The sequence below is a fragment of the Lepisma saccharinum genome, chromosome 17, assembly GCF_977018435.1.
Source record: "Lepisma saccharinum chromosome 17, izLepSacc3.1, whole genome shotgun sequence".
NCBI classification, from domain to species: domain Eukaryota; kingdom Metazoa; phylum Arthropoda; class Insecta; order Zygentoma; family Lepismatidae; genus Lepisma; species Lepisma saccharinum.
Window position 1 is genome coordinate 25,950,265 of NC_139245.1, and position 16,175 is coordinate 25,966,439.

Below are 16,175 nucleotides of genomic sequence, written 5' to 3' on the forward strand. Positions count from 1 at the left end.
AAAGGGAAAGAGAACAAAGGCAGGGAGAACAAAAAAAAAAAAAAAATCTGTAGCGTGCGACTGTCACGGACCCGTTCACCGGGCAAGACAATCACTGACGCCGGGCCGTTTGCGAATGTCAGGGAATGCTCTGTATTGTATTATTAATTCATTTATTTTTGGTGTTTCCAATATATGCATAAGGGAAGACAAGAGGAGGTATAAACTGTTCACATGTAAACAATTTTGAACTAGACATTTGACCTTCATTTCACAACCAAAACAAAAGTGAAATCAAATTTAGATTACATTGGATGGCTCTAAATTATATAGGCTACAGTTTAATAATATTTCCTTTATATGTCAGCTTCCTTATTCTATGTTGAACATTAATGTGAAAAATGCACTCTTCATGATTGTTTATTCTTTATTCTATGTCAAATCATCGAGGCCATGTCACCCACCATCCCAGATTGATGAAATTCGGTACACTTATAGAACTTTTGATGCTGATTACAAAAATGACAAACTTTTTTTTAGATTGGTCAAGGGATTCAGAAGTTACTTTTTTTTTTAAATCTCCGTGTATGACAGAAATTATGTTATAAACGATCATATCTTCCCTCAGGTTTGCCGAAGAACCTTAAAGTTTGTTTTCTTTTGTTCAGAATAGTGTAAGCTCATTTAAATAAGGTTTTAGATTAGTGTATCAATAAACATGTATTTTTATGCATAGTTTTATGTATGTTTTTAGAAAAACAAATGACCAACTTCAACACCGAATTTCATTCATTCCCCTTCCCCTTCAATTTCCCCTGAATTTTATATATAGGTTGCTCAGTGTGTGTACTAATGCCTGATAAAGAAATTAGGATGAGTGGTTCAGACAAGGTGATAAAAAAATAATTTGCATCAAATGACGTTAAAAATTAATCTTATTGAAATGCTTATGTATTTTGCACAAAGCCTAAAGTACAATATGTTTTAAGATATAATATTCAAAATGTTTATTCACTATGTGTAAAGGTAAGTATAGACATAACCTGGTTGATTAAAATTTACAAGTATATTTTGCAAATTTATTTAGCAAATAATCCTGGACACTATTTTTATGGGATGGAAAACTTTTTTATTCTTTCACCCTAAAGATAGTTCCCAAGTTACGCCCATGAACGTAGTACCTAATAATACTTATTCTATTGGACTATATGCATTGCCAAAATCTCGTGTACTATAAATTGTGCCATTCACATTTTTGAAGAATATTTTGACCATTTCGAACACACTAGAGTATTTGACTTATCACTAAGTACATATATCCTTCCATTTGTGTTGTTAATGTCTCCTGGACACAAAACTTTGTGGCCAGCAGATGAAAGATGATTGCTGTATCTCCTTTTTTGACATGGACTTCTCGAGTAATCCTATAAACAACCGCCCATCCTATTTTTTTCATCAGGCATTAGTACTCACACACTGATTTACCTATATATAAAATTCGGGGGAAATTGAAAAGGGGTTGGCAATGATTGAAATTCTCTGTTGAAGTTAGTCATTTGATATATTTAAAAAAATACATAAAACTATGCATAAAAATACAAGTTTATTGATACAGTCCTCTAAAACCTTATTTAAATGAAAGCTTCCACTATTCTGAACAAAAGAAAACAAACTTAAAGGTTCCATGACAAACCTGAGGAAAGATACATTTATAACCTAATGCATGTCATTCAAAGTGGAACCACACATGGCATACACAGAGATTTTAATTATTTTTTTTGTAATAAGCATCAAAAGTTCTATAAGTGTACAGAATTTCATCAAAATCGGGAATGGTGGGTGACATTTTCACAGAATTCTGGATGATTTGACATGGAATGACCCCACTGTGAGTATCTTTATTCAGCCCCACCCCCGTATCAGGTGATAATTCTCAGTGGTTCTCAAAGTGTGCGCTGCGGTGCCATGGGTGGTGTCGCAAAATGTTCCAATATTTTCACTGAAAAGGCACTTATTCAAAATATGTGCTTATTTAGTACTTTTTACACACAAAATGTTTAATTTGAAATATGTTAATTTTTTTAACTTAAGGCATGCAACCTAACCACACTAACTGAGCATTTCAAGTTTTAGATAGGCCTACATTCTGACTTGGGTGCCGTGAAACGAAAAAGTTTGGGAACCCCTGTCATAAAGTATTCAATTATGACAGTGTGTGTGTGTGTGTGTGTACTACATAGGTTGCTATTTATGTATCCGGAACTGGCAACACTAATATATCTATCATAAAGTGGGACATTTCTATGGTATATGTAACCAGAACGTTGTGCTCATGCATGCTATTTTTGTTTGTTACACTGACTTGAAAATTTCATCGGAGGCCAATAATGGAATTAACTCGAACATTTTCGAGCAATGATTTTCTACGACTTTCGACATGGATTATCTCAACAACAGTGCATCGATAAACTCACTTCGACTTTTGGCAATGAAGCACCATCTGAAAGCACTGTATATCACTGGTTTAGTGAATTCAATCGTGGCCGTTGTTCGCTCACGGACGAATCTAAAGAAGGCTGTCCAAAATCGGTTGTTGTGCTAGAAAACATTGATGCTGTGCGAGAACTGATAATGCAAGATCGTCATGTGACAAATCGTGAGATTGAGGCATCCCTGGGCATTAGTATGACTAGCATACATAAGATATTGCATGAACATTTAGCTGTGAAGAAGATTTGTTCACATTGGATCCCGCATAATTTGACAATCGCTCAAAAAAAGGCTCGTGTCGATTGGTTGAAACAAATACTCACAAAATACAATCGTGGTGCTGCAAAAGCCGTGTATAACATCTACACAGGTGATTAATCTTGGATCTGCATATGAGCCCGAAAGCAAACAACAATCGACGGTGTGGGTGTTCCAAGATGAGCAAACAGCAAACAAAAGTTGTTTGTGCAAGAAGCACTTCGAAGCAAATGGTCGCCTGTTTTTTGGGGAAAATGGACACGTGGCTACAGTGCCACTATCGTCAATTCTGAATGGTACACAACCATTTGTTTGCCAGAAGTCTTTGGGGAAATCAGAAAAAAAAAACCAGCGACGCAGGATCATTCTTTACCATGGCAATGCGAGTTGTCACACACCGGTCCAAACAACTCGGTATTTGACTGGTGAAAACATTGAATTGATGAGTCATCCGCCGTATAGCCCTGATTTAGCACCCAATGATTTCTTTTTGTTCCCGTACGTGAAGAAAAACCTATGTGGTCAACGACTTTCGACGCCAGAAGAAGCGATTGATGCGTTCAAAATGCATGTTTTCGAAATACCTCAATCGGAATGGACAAAGTGCTATGAGAATTGGTTCAAACGTATGCAAAAGTGCATCGATCATCATGGAGAATATTTTGAAAAACAATAAAACCATTTTCAATGATACATATTTTTTTTGTTTGTTATTCCGGATACATAAATAGCAACCCTTGTACTATCCTATTACTGAAAGTTACTCTTTTAGCATTATTGAACAATATAACTAATTAAATATGGTGCACATTGCAGCAAAAGTGAATTACCAAGGCCACTTCCCCAAAAATTCTTACGGCACAGTAAGTCTTATTATTCCTCCCCATGGAGACATTCCAAATAATGCATAAATGCAGCAAGATTGAATAAAATCCTGTCCTGAAAGGAAAATGTTTAATTTCAGAGAATTACCCTTTGTGCAGGTTTTAATAGTCAGACACATACTACCATACTTTCAACTGTATTTTTCTGTTATGGAATGTTACTATGATTTTACAACAAATAAACAGATAACAACATATAATAAAAACACTAGTTAGTGCACCTTTATATAGTGTATAAACTGTCAAATTAATAAGACCAGTGAAAACATTACTCAGCAAAAAGAAAAACAATCCATTGTAACTAATTGAAAGGAACAAATTTGGTACCAATGTTACATTATGGAAATTACTGTCAACAATCTTTTTATCATTTCTTTTACGAGGCTTTAAAATTAAGCTAGTTGCATTTAGAATTATTTCTCCTATCAAAAATAAATCTAACAGAGAAATACTGAAAGCAAGTACCCAAAAATAATATCCTGCATTTGCCAATCTGCGCGAAACTCCAAATATGTTCTCGCTAAATACAGTACACGTCCACAAAATTATAGCTTCCATTGAAAGTTTTATGACTGCAGAAATCCAGTCTTTGGTTAAAGGCCGATCTAAGTGTAAATAACTTCCAATACCAACTCCAGCAAAATACAAAGCCATGTACCCAATGCATGATATAATTCCTTCACGGTTTGCATTAAAAAAATTACTTCTTGGAACATCGCTTAGCACCCAATCACGAACACCCAATGAAAGGATAAGTTCATACACACCAATGAGAAAAAGTGAAAATATCACGGCATGCTCAGACTTTACAAAAACCAACAGTAATTCACATACAGTTTTCGTTATTGCCAAGGTCAGAAAAAAGTTCCACTGCACACCATACTCTGTAACATGTTTTTGATAATCAAGGTGGTTTACAATTAAAAACCGTCCACAACCTAACAAGAAAAGGGGAAAGCAACTTTTTACTACCTTAAGCAACACTTTTGACAAATTGCAATCCACTTTCTTGATGCTGCTTTTCCGTGCTTTAGGAGACACCAAAGCATTTGCAATTACAAAACACCCTACACCAATGTCCATCAATCCAAATCCATATGTCTCAGTTTTGGCAAATCTTCGAGGAAACACTTTGAAATCGACTCCCAAAATGCAAATGGCAGTTGCTAAATTAATCTGAGCTCTGAAATTGGTTATAAATGCTCTCTTGCCATTTCTCACTGGTAACAAAAGAACTTCATTTATGGTCAATTTCTCACACTTAGATTTGTTCAACATAATCAATGCAATTAGCAATGATATGGTTACACACAACATTGTGGATACTATAATATGACACATATTTGATAGAACAGTAACACTCAGAACTTGAGGAATTACCAGTAAAATAAAATCCATCAAAGTAATGAGAATTTTCATTTTTGTAACATGGATTCCCATATACGTACACCATAACATCACATTTCCTATTAAAAATACTGACACCGGTATTGGAGTTAATATAAGAAGAGTTTCTGCAGCTGTAGTTCCAGTGTGGTTTTTCATGAAATTCTCATGATATTCCACGTACGACGATCGTATCTGCCTATGTTCTTCCATTCTGATATCGCCAATGTATCACACTTAATGAGCACTACTGACATGAAGAAAAAATTGTGTGGTACTGATTATATTATTCACTGATATCTTCCTATCTTTAAATAAGACACAAACAATTTCGAACTTGTGGTTCATACAAAGTCGTCTGCTTGGTTTCTCCGACCACACCTCCCTTTTCTATCAACATGTTTATTGCTCTCATGGTAGGAAACCAACGGTTAGTAAAGTAAAAACTGAAGCGTGTGTATTATAGAATTAATGAGCAGGAATCAAAGATTTTCTCGTCTTGTTTACTGGAATTATCACTGACTGACACTAACTTTATGAATGGGCGTGTAATCACAGAGAAAATATGTGGTGTAATACTTTAATCGGCAGGTTACACGTGCAGTTTTCAGAATAAACAGCTTCATGTAGACAAGCAATGTAATTTTTATGAAATGTATGATTAACGAATTAGGTAGTACAAATCTATACAGCGATGAATGTAATATTATTAGCTCATGTCTACGTGAGATTTTTCAATTTGTATGAAGACACTCAAAAATAGTCAGAAAACACTATCGATTCACGCTATCACAATCACACCGATTACTAATGTCGACTGCAAACGATAGCTTGATTTTTCGACTTACGTCAGATTGCCGGTTGGAAATAATCTTTTTGGAAATAATGAAATTATTCCATTTTTATTTTAATGTTTTTTGTAATTTTATTGAGTAAGTTAAGAAGATAATAAAAGTAAAATTACAATTTGCTCGTTCTGTCAAGCAGCTGATCATGACGTCATGAAAATATCAAAACAATGCGCAGGCTTACGGGAAAGGCATTCGACAGAAACACTGAGAAGATTCATAATTAGCGGTGAATGCCATTTAAAAGAACTTCGCTTATTGCATTTAGTGGCATTGTTGTTTATATGTTTTTTGTGGTAGCTATTCGGATAGCCATATCTTTAGACCACTTAAAATGTGACAGTGTATGGCTGTGAATTGTGGAGGAATAATCCTGCACCCGGAATTCCATCTCGAGGTAAGGTATCATTGACAGTTTTGTATTTTACCAAATTAATAATTTATTGTGTATACTAGAGATGGGCATGAAATGGTTCTAATGCACTTATTCATGTAGTATTATTATTAACATTTATTGATGAGATATATTCCCGACTGGAAAAATGTAAAAATACATTTTTTGCATTTTGTATACAAAAAAAAAGAATAGTGAATATCCATTAGTCAGGATCAGTATGAAACATTCTGCTATTTTTGATTGATTTGGTGTTTTAAGTCCACTTTATACACGGTAAGGCTAATCGGGACTGGACCTACAGTTTAAAGTGGGATCCGAACCACTATGCGTCTCCACCGGGTATCGAACCCGGGACCCCTTGATTATAAGGCGACGACGATAGCACTGCTCCATCGGGGAGGCCATTCTGCTTTTTGAATTATATCCTTGATCCTTCCGATCAAATTTTATCTTGCTTCTTAAAATATATTCCTATTTTCAATGCCTTAGATGGATCCTGGGGGGCCGGTGATTGAGTGTAGTCCCTGGAAATAAAATGTTTCGTTGCTTTTTTCGAAAGGAATTGCCATTTTATGGGCCCAAGTTCCTTTTGTTTGGTAAATGTTTACTATCCTTCGGACACCTATAACTTCTGAGTTTCGTCAATTTTTGACATTTGTACTTACCTATCTGCTTCGCGGATCATTTTTTAACGTGTATTCACGTTTTTTTTATCAATTTTTTTTAAAAAAAGTGTTTTTGTAACTGAAGAACGTACGTTTCCGCAAATGGTTTGTGGGGCTATGTGTCAATGGTTCATGGGGCTATGTGAGAATGGTGTGTGGGGCTATGCGAGAATGGTGTGTGGGGCTACGCATATTTTTTTCGAAACCAATTTTTAACTATTGGAACCTATTGTGACCCTACCTAACCTAACCTTACCGGAAATGGTTCGTGGGGCTATGTATAAATGGTTCGTGGGGCTAGGTGTCAATGGTTGAATTTCCGCTATGAAACATTCCCACATCACACAAAACATCTTCCAGATGTTAGACAATAGTACAGGAACTTATTACGGTAAGTAGTTTCTTCTGTAGAAATGAAGAAATCTGTCCGAAGGATAGTAAACTAGTACCATACAACGTGTTATCCGTTCAAACCACTTTAAGAATGCTGAACGCCATGCATCATGCAGTATGCTACAAAGACACTGTCATATGCAGCCACCGCAGCTTCAGGTGAGTCAAATCGATGACCACGAATGTTTTCTTGCACTTTAGAAAAAATCAGAAAAATCACATGGGACCAGATCTGGGCTGTAAGAGCGATGGTGTAATGTTTTGACTCATAACTCGTTCAGAAAATCGGTTGTCTCCCTTGCAGTGTGATCAGAGGCATTGTCATGATGCAGCATGATTCCGCGCAGGCCTGTCTTTGGACGGTTCCTCCTCAACGCATCGAACACTTTGGGCAGACATTTTGTCATGTACAATCGTGTACCATCTGGCAGTGACTGTTTTTTGTTCTTCAAGTGGAACTGTCACAATGTGCCCACTAGCAGAAAAAAAAGAACAGATCATCTCTTTGTCAACACTTCTTGATATCTTCACTTTTGTTGGAGGATCCTCCCCAGGGAAGACCCAGACTGATGCTGCTTTGTTTCAGGATCATATTGGTATATCCAGCTTTCGTCACCTGTTATGATGTTAAAAGTGTTTTTTGATCTTCCTCCACTGAATTTGTCCAATATTTCCTGGCACCAATCCACTATTCTGCTCATTTGTTAGGTTGTGGGAGATCGAGCGACTGCAAATCTTCCTGACATGAAGTTTTCATCCAGGATCTGTCTATTTGCTTCCGATCCAATATTTAGGCTTGTCTGAATCTGCAAATATGTACATCGTTGATCTTCTCTCAACATTTGTTCAACTTTTGCCACATTTTCATCTGTGGTGGCTGTTGCAGGCCGCCCTGAACGATCTTCATCTTCAAGGGAGTCCCTTCCTCTTAAAATCTGCAAACCATCGATAGATGGTGGCAAAGATCCCCAAATGCACGGTGCAATCTTTCATGACACTCACTCTTACCTAAACCAACTTTGAAGTCATAAAAAATCATAGCGTGGAAATGCTCTCGTTTCAGAACCATCCTTGCTCGAAACGAAACCTCAACTGCTGCTGTGTAAACTATCATGCTGACTCAGCCCATTGTTGGAGCAAGTTGAAACTTGCAGAGTTTGCTATTGAAATGCTAATCTAAATATAGAAACACCAGCAGCATGTTGCGTTGGCTTATTGTTATCGATTCTCAAAACTTTCAGAGTGACCCTCGTACTTTAAGGAAGGTTCAAATTTCGTGTGACAATGATTTCCAAAATTTTACGATAATTAGTCTTTGTGCTAGGAGAAATCATAAAACAATCGGAACCGTTACCGGACATCTGTCTCGCACAAAAATAATAACATTATTCTAGCACCGTCACTAGGAAAGAATATGGATATTTCCTATTGAAATATATAGCCTATTCAAATAACATATTGCGAGAAAGAACAACAATCCAAATATTACCAATAGGTAATACAGTCATTAAACCGAGAAGAGCATACATTTTTAACACTTTCTGAATAATAGGTACCTCATTTTAGTGTTTCAGACTTTACATACTCAGATTTTAAACTTGAAACTAAGGTGAAAACTAATTATCTCTGAATTCCTACTATCAATTTTCTGTATCACTTCTTCTCCTGCTCCTGTCAAGCCCCACAGACTAGATATTGCCACTGGGCGACATTGAATGTAATATCTCTCATTTTATAGGAATGGGGGAAAATGAACAAGGCATCCTGAAATTATTTTTTGGGATCGTCGGACATGCAGGAGTTCTTGCACATTTTTCTGAATGCTTCTGTATACTCACAAGATTCCAAATCATACCTAAATGGTCTAAGGAAGCAAAAATGTAAAATTACTGACATCATAAAACATAACTAGGCTGACCAAAAAGCAACACGAATTAGTTCTAATAGAGAAAAAATTGTAAAGAAATATGGACACATATTATGAAAAAGACTTTTTCCACTTTGTGCAGTTGCAGGGACAAAATATCTAGTGACAGAAGAAATCGCACACATATTAGCACTATACAGGGTGAGGCAAAAGTCTGGTGACGACTTGACGGAGGGTGATGAAATTTCGGATATGGGTAATTGGGGTGGGGGCACACCAGATGGGGCTAGCGTGTATCTCTTGAAAGCTTCCACTTTGGAATTACATCCAGATTTTCAAATGGGAAGGGGATCATGTAGCATATCATTTTACATGTGTGTTTTCTCAGAAATAAGAATATGCAGTTATTTTTCCCCTAACTTTATTTGGTGAGGATATTTTCACAGTTGAAGTTCACATTTGGCATCCTACAAGATATGCTCTATGTGTTGCCCGTTCTGTGCTACACACAACGTGAGACATTTTAGCCAGTCCTCCTGGACACGCAATAACATGCACGGTCGACAGAGTCACATGCTTGTTGGATCCAGTGGTGGAGATGTCGGAGATCAGTGATTTTCTCTTGATAAACTATGGCTTTAGCATGACCCCAAAGGTAAAAGTCAAGGAGCGTAAGGTCCGGAGAATGGGGTGGCCATTCAGTGGGCTCTCTTCGACCAATAAAGTGACCCAGGAGCAGTTCAGCCAACCAATGCCTGACACATAACGCGTTGTGTGGAGGTGCATCATCCTGCTGGAAATTGGAATTGGCTGGTAATACGCAGTCTGGGTTCATCAGTGAGGGTAACACATCTTCCTGGAGAATATTCAGATATCTCTCCCCGTTCAGGTTGCCATGGATGAAGACAGGTCCCACAATTCGGGTGTTCCATATCCCACACCACACCCATGGCCGTATATATAGTTCACGTAAAGGGGAGGCATCAACTTTTGGTATGATTAGGGTTGCTATATTTCATAAGTGAAAATCCGGGACACTGGTGACCAGAAGCTTGTTGGGGAGTGTGTGTTTGTGTGTGTGTGTGGGGGGGGGGACTGAACCCAACAAAGTTGTGTGTATGTACAGTCGGATCCATTAGTATAACCGTGCAAATTGTCAATCACTATGTTCGTCCACTTTATTTGACCCAATATGAGCTTCAGGAATTAGAAGAAAACTCAAAACAAGCTGTTGACAACTTCTGCATCAGCATACATAAAAGTCCATCACTTAAAAACACATAGGATGTAAGAGAAAATAATAATAAAAATAGTCATGGACAATTTGCGTGGTAATACTCATGGATCCCACTGTACCTTGAATGAGATAAAATCAACAAATGTGGATTACTTTGGAACTGCATAATAGTAAGTCCTCTAGCTTTATAAAGGGCATGCCATCTTCACATTCTTTTTTACATGTTTGTTGCTGACATCTTGAACAGCATAGCATACAATACCTATGCTGTTGAATTGTGAAATTGGACCATGACACTTTGGTGTGATTTGGCTTCTAGTTCAGAAAAACTAGTGGACAAATTTGAAAACTTAAATGTCAAATTATACTTCAGTTAATAAAGACAAATGTCAACATGAAAATATGAACTTTTTTTCTTACATTGATAGTGATTAAATACATGAAAAAATAGAATGTATGATATATGCGGAAAAAAAGGCAAATACTGGTTGTTTAAAAATTCAGAATATTTCAGTAAGAATTCATTGTATTGCAATCTTTTAAGTTGAAGGTCGAGGATTTACAGGAAATGAAATCCAGGTTTTGAGTGTTGGCTACTGACATTTCCCTTTAGCTGGTTTTATGTTGGTTTGAATTGAATACAGGAAGCAGTTTTTTCTTCTTCTTTTTATTTTTTGACTGAGATTTCAGACCAGTAAAACTCTTGGCTGAATGCCAATCATTATTTCTAGTGTTGGTGTTGTTACAACTTTTACAAGTTGAAATTACTTGTGATTGGTTTGAGACAATTAAGAAGTTGTAAGAATAACTTTAGGAGATATAGAGGTACATTTAGTACTTAATGGTCTATAAGTTACACCTTTTTTAAATATTTAGTGGATGTCATGAAAACCTTGGGGTGGTGCTAAGGTGTGTATGTGTATAAATCCCTGTCAATCATTATTTGATTGAAGTTTTGTGTGTGTGTGTGTGTGTGTGTGTGTGTGTGAGGCAATTGAGAAGACATGTACACTGTTGCTGTGATGTAAATTGGGCATACCAAACAGTATGTTTTGTCAGTTCTGTGTCACATCTTTATGTTGCTAGGTTGCATGTTCTCCGCCAGTTGTAAGGATGCATGCTGGGTAAATTTTACCAACAAGTAAAATTACTTAGTAATTCTGAATTATACATTTTTGATGTATGCTAATACCTTCATTGATTAAAGTAATTTTGTTAGGTTTGAACATTTTTATTGTATTACTCAATTGATAAGGATGAGAAAAAGAGACGATAAGATGAGCAGTCTCTGCTAGGATCCTCCAGCAAAATTTCTTCTTCAGTCCAAATTGTAATTGTTTTAAAGCATTTAAATAACTTTACCTGTATTCGATAAACTAATTTTATTAATTTTGAACATTTATATTGTATTACACAATTCATAAAAAAAATAACATGTAATACACTGAACTGAAATGAATGAGCATGCGTTGGGTGAAATTTACCCAGGCAGTGTTTGTATAGGCCTGTAAGCGAAACTACTAAGTCTCACAGATGATTCAAGGCCTGATAATATGAAGGATTCAATAGAAGTTAATGTACATGTACCCTTGAAATTTAATATTAATAAATAAATTATGGCAAAATCACAGAGAGCATTAGTTTGATTATGTCTACGCTTATTGACAAATATAAAATTTGGTTTAAATTAGTTGACAACAACTGGATGTAATGGAATATTTTAGTTTCATCTGGCCAATATAATTAAATTAATTTGCTAAGTGCTGATTTTCATTGGCATGGTACATTTCGAACACTATAAAATTCAATTAATCAGAATGTTTCCCCTTCAGTATATTTGTTAATGAAAATTGCTGCCCAAACCAAATTGATGGTGGCGACTGTCCATCAAACTTAAAATTTGGAGGTGAAAAGCAACAACCCCTCCCCCAGTTAGATCGTTTGATCGCTGACCACCATTGTTGCGAAAACATTTCCTGTTATCACGGTCGAACTCAGACCTGAGCGAGATGCCATCTTTCCAGATGGTTGCCAGCTCAGGCTGCAATCAGCTTCATTCTTCTGGCTCCAACTCATGAAAAACCCAACTTTTAAAAATCAAATTTGGAGGCTGCACTGGTGAGAGACTCCTCCCAGTGGATTTGATTTCTCACCAGCAATGGCAAGAAAGGAGTAACAACGTATTATGCACTCCTGCTAATGGACTCCCCCATGCCATAGTGGTAATGCTGTCCCCTTGTAATTAAGAGGTCCTGGGTTTGATACCGGTGGGGGCACAAGTTGTACGAATCCCACTGTAAACTATTGGTCCAGTCCAGTGGCGGCCGATGAAGGTGGGCTGGAGGACTGCAGCCCCCCCCCCAAACAAATTATATTTTGTTGCCATTAGTGCAAAAATTAAATATTTATTCTTCTGCTATCGTACTGCGTCCTGTTGCAGCTTTCAAATTAACTTGGTATATGAAGCCGCTTCCCCCTCGAGGACTGCTAGTACATCTCCATGTTAACTCTAACGTAAGCACTGCTTCCACTTCCCTCCCTGCTAAGCCCTTGTCAATGCTAAAAAGCAGACTGCATTCACTGCAGTCCAATGCTGCAGTCTAATGTACGGTGGCACTGCCAAGTGGTAGATATCGAAAGCTCTCACACTTTGAATGCGATTACCGAGAGAAACAGTGGCCGGCTATTTAACACGTCCGTTTCGCTTGTCAGTAAGTGTGTGATAATTTAAGTTTTCGAATCGATTCAAAGTGTTATTTGTTTTCTGGCAGTAAGTTATATAATCTGTTGTTCTGAATGGTAAGGTCAGCCGCACACTGGATCGGACACGTTGCAAACCGACTCGAGGGAACGTTTATCATGGGGCTGTTATGAGCCGCCGCAAAACCGGACGAAACATTTGACTCGAGTCACATTGCGACAGCTTGCGACAAAACAGTGAAGGTCCCGGGAATTTGGTCTCGGAGGAGCACAATGTGACAAATCGCTCTGCGCATGCACGAATCCATTCTTCTCAGCACACCACCTGCATGACTCATCACTGTATTGTTTGGCAGCAGATGTATATGTAAGTTTAACAGTGGGGTCAAGGTTATGGGTACAATAAGAAGGACAAAATTGATGTTCTATGGAATGAGGTGGCACAGGAGATGAATTACATTACAATTACATTACGTGAAAGAAATAGGCTTATTAGAAATTATCTTGTAATGTACAAAACATTTCATAAATTGTACAAGAAAACAATGTTCAGGACAGTTTGATATTTATTCCTCAAATAACTATGTGGTTGCAGTACGTGAATTAAACTTTTTCCTTTTTTGGAGGGAATGCACCGGAACTCCATTCTGGCAAAACTCAGTTCCTGCTGCGACATTGAACATCCATTTTATTTATTTAATGCACCATACAAAAATCCATTCTTCATTACATTAATTCTTGTAAAGAATAGATGAAAGGGATAAAAAACTAAATTTGTCTCTTGTCGGTGGAAATGTAGAAAAAAATAATATATTGCGGTGAGTGCTATTCGTTTAAGATGCAAATGAGAACCTAATTTCCTGAAATGACAGATCTGATAGATCTTGTGTTTATACATTTACTTTAGATGCAATAATAATAAAAGTCAATGCTTTTTTTCAGGCGGTACGAGCGATATTGTCCGGCTGTGCCTCATGTGTTTTTATTTTTCCAGTAAGAATTGAATGTCTAGAATGAGCTCAACTTTTTTTTCTTCAGTGAAAGTTGTCCGATAGACCAGTCAACAATGGATGATTTTGGGGCCCAATAAGGAAAAAATTAGGGAAAGGTGGAACAAATTTTATTATCTTCCTAAACGGTTTATGAACAACATATTAATTTTGCACCCCTGTACCACCCCGGATTTGGCCGCCATCTTTGAAAAATGGCGCCCAAAATAAGTTTTTTGCAAATATTTCGCTTGAAAAGCATTTTACAGCAAAAGAGGTTATGATGAAAAATAATCTACATAAAATTCTCTAGAAAAAAGTTTATGTGCATTTTTGTTCTAAGAAGCACTGTTTGGGTGCTAGAGGAGCGAGTAATTTCACTTATTTTTCTCCACTCTATTTTGCAAGAGCGAAAGACAAGGAAACTTTCTTACAAGGTAACTTGAGAGCTTATTTCTTATTATAATACCTATTCTAAATGTATGAGTCGCGGTATCTCAGTCCTGTCGTCCTCCGTGGCGGAGTGGTTTTCAAAGCAGGCTGCAATGCCAGGGATCCCGGGTTCGAATCCTGGCTAGGACATGGATGCTTGTGTATGTCTGTAATGAGAAAAACCTAGAATATTAGTAAAAAGTGATATGTGTGAAAGTTGAGAAAATTGTGAATAACTGAGAATACTACCACATAGGAGTATTCCTTGAGAAGAAAAGAGTCGTTAGGGCATCTGACCACCACGTGAGAGACTTGAGTTTGATCCTGAGCGGGGAAGAACGGAGATCTTTTCCACCTTTTCAAGCAGCTCCAGCATCCACAAAAGAACTGGAAGTCTTTGCTTATCCCTTGATATAAGAGACTTTCGTACATCGACATGCAGCTCGTCTATTTTATCTGTGAACTAATAGGCATGCCATCCACTTGGTTAGCATTGAGTCAGTCACTTCTCTGCCGTCCCCCACAACTCTTCATTGGGCACATCACGGCTCAGTCGTCATATCTGACCAGATCAGAGACCAAAACTTTTGTGATCGGGTTATTGTGGTTTGAATTATTGTTTTAAGTCTACTTTATACATGAATAGGCTAATCGAGACTGGACCCACAGGTCAAAATGGACTCCAAACCACCAAATGTGCCTCCACCGGGTATTGAACCTGGGACTCCTCGATTAGATTGGCGTTTTATTGTTAAATAGCCCTTTTGGATAAAGTCAACATGTTCCTTTGGAGATACCTTGACTTTCCAACCAAGCATATTATCTCCTGCACACACTAAACTGGCAGGGTGCAAAGCACAAGGAAGCACTTTACCAGTGACGTGCACTGAGGAGTAGCTAGTCTAGCAGAGATAGGTCAATCAATCTTACGTCTCTAAATATTTTCAAATCACAATATTTATTGTCTTGAAGCATCAGTTCATATGCAACACTTCTTTCCACGCGCTTCTCGTCCCTCGGTGTGATCAGCTGCAAGGCTGGATCCCTTGCTGGCTCTTCTTCCGCCTTACCAGATCCAGGTATAGACAACCGCCCGAAGGGAAAGGGAAGATTTCTGCCTGTACCTCCCTTGCCCCTTCGCCCCACGCTCCCATGGTTGAATGCCCGTGGTTTCAGGTCCTCCAGTCTATCTCCTATAGGACAGATAGGGGATTGGTTTCCCTTCGATTCCTTTGTAAATCCTCTAAAGAACTCAGGGGAAAATTTCCGGAGTACTTATGTTCTCTGTATTTACACAACCTTTTAAACGTTGTACAATATGTATGTATAATATGGGATGTAATTTTACTTGTATTATGTGCAGACAAAAAAGTTATGGTTTCTTTTATCTTTTTGTCAAATATGGAATATATAATGATTAAATAACAAATATTTGCTCATGCTCTCTCTCGCTCTCGTTTTAGTAGTGTTTTATTTAAATATACTAATAATTTGGCCTCCAATAAAAAATGGGTAAGCTAAACAGTCATAAATACGGATGTATTAATTTGGGCAAGAAAACGCACGATCTAATTGTTGTTGTTGGTTTGGTTTATTTTCCTTCACCTTTCTGCCACATTTGGTTATCGCGAAAATGAGGATGAATGATTA

At 37.4% G+C, this 16,175-nt stretch overlaps 2 protein-coding genes across 3 annotated transcripts in view; one reads left to right on the plus strand and one right to left on the minus strand.

The window, feature by feature from the left end:
• Window positions 1-3,638: 3,638 nt before the first annotated feature.
• On the minus strand, window positions 3,639-5,799 carry LOC146001240 (glucosaminyl-phosphatidylinositol-acyltransferase PIGW-like). The gene has a single exon (XM_083138546.1). It carries the CDS (start codon window positions 5,208-5,210, stop codon window positions 3,732-3,734), a length of 1,479 nt encoding a protein of 492 aa, XP_082994672.1. The 5' UTR covers window positions 5,211-5,799; the 3' UTR covers window positions 3,639-3,731.
• A 170-nt stretch (window positions 5,800-5,969) lies between these two features.
• The window catches only part of LOC146001629 (ATP-binding cassette sub-family A member 2-like), a 146,873-nt gene continuing 136,667 nt past the window's right edge, over window positions 5,970-16,175 (plus strand). Inside the window, exon 1 of one of the 2 annotated variants that reach the window (XM_083139182.1) lies at window positions 5,970-6,242. The gene's annotated coding sequence lies outside the window, so the exon portion shown is untranslated. The remainder of the gene's footprint in view (window positions 6,243-16,175) is intronic. The other variant, XM_083139183.1, reaches the window with a different exon arrangement.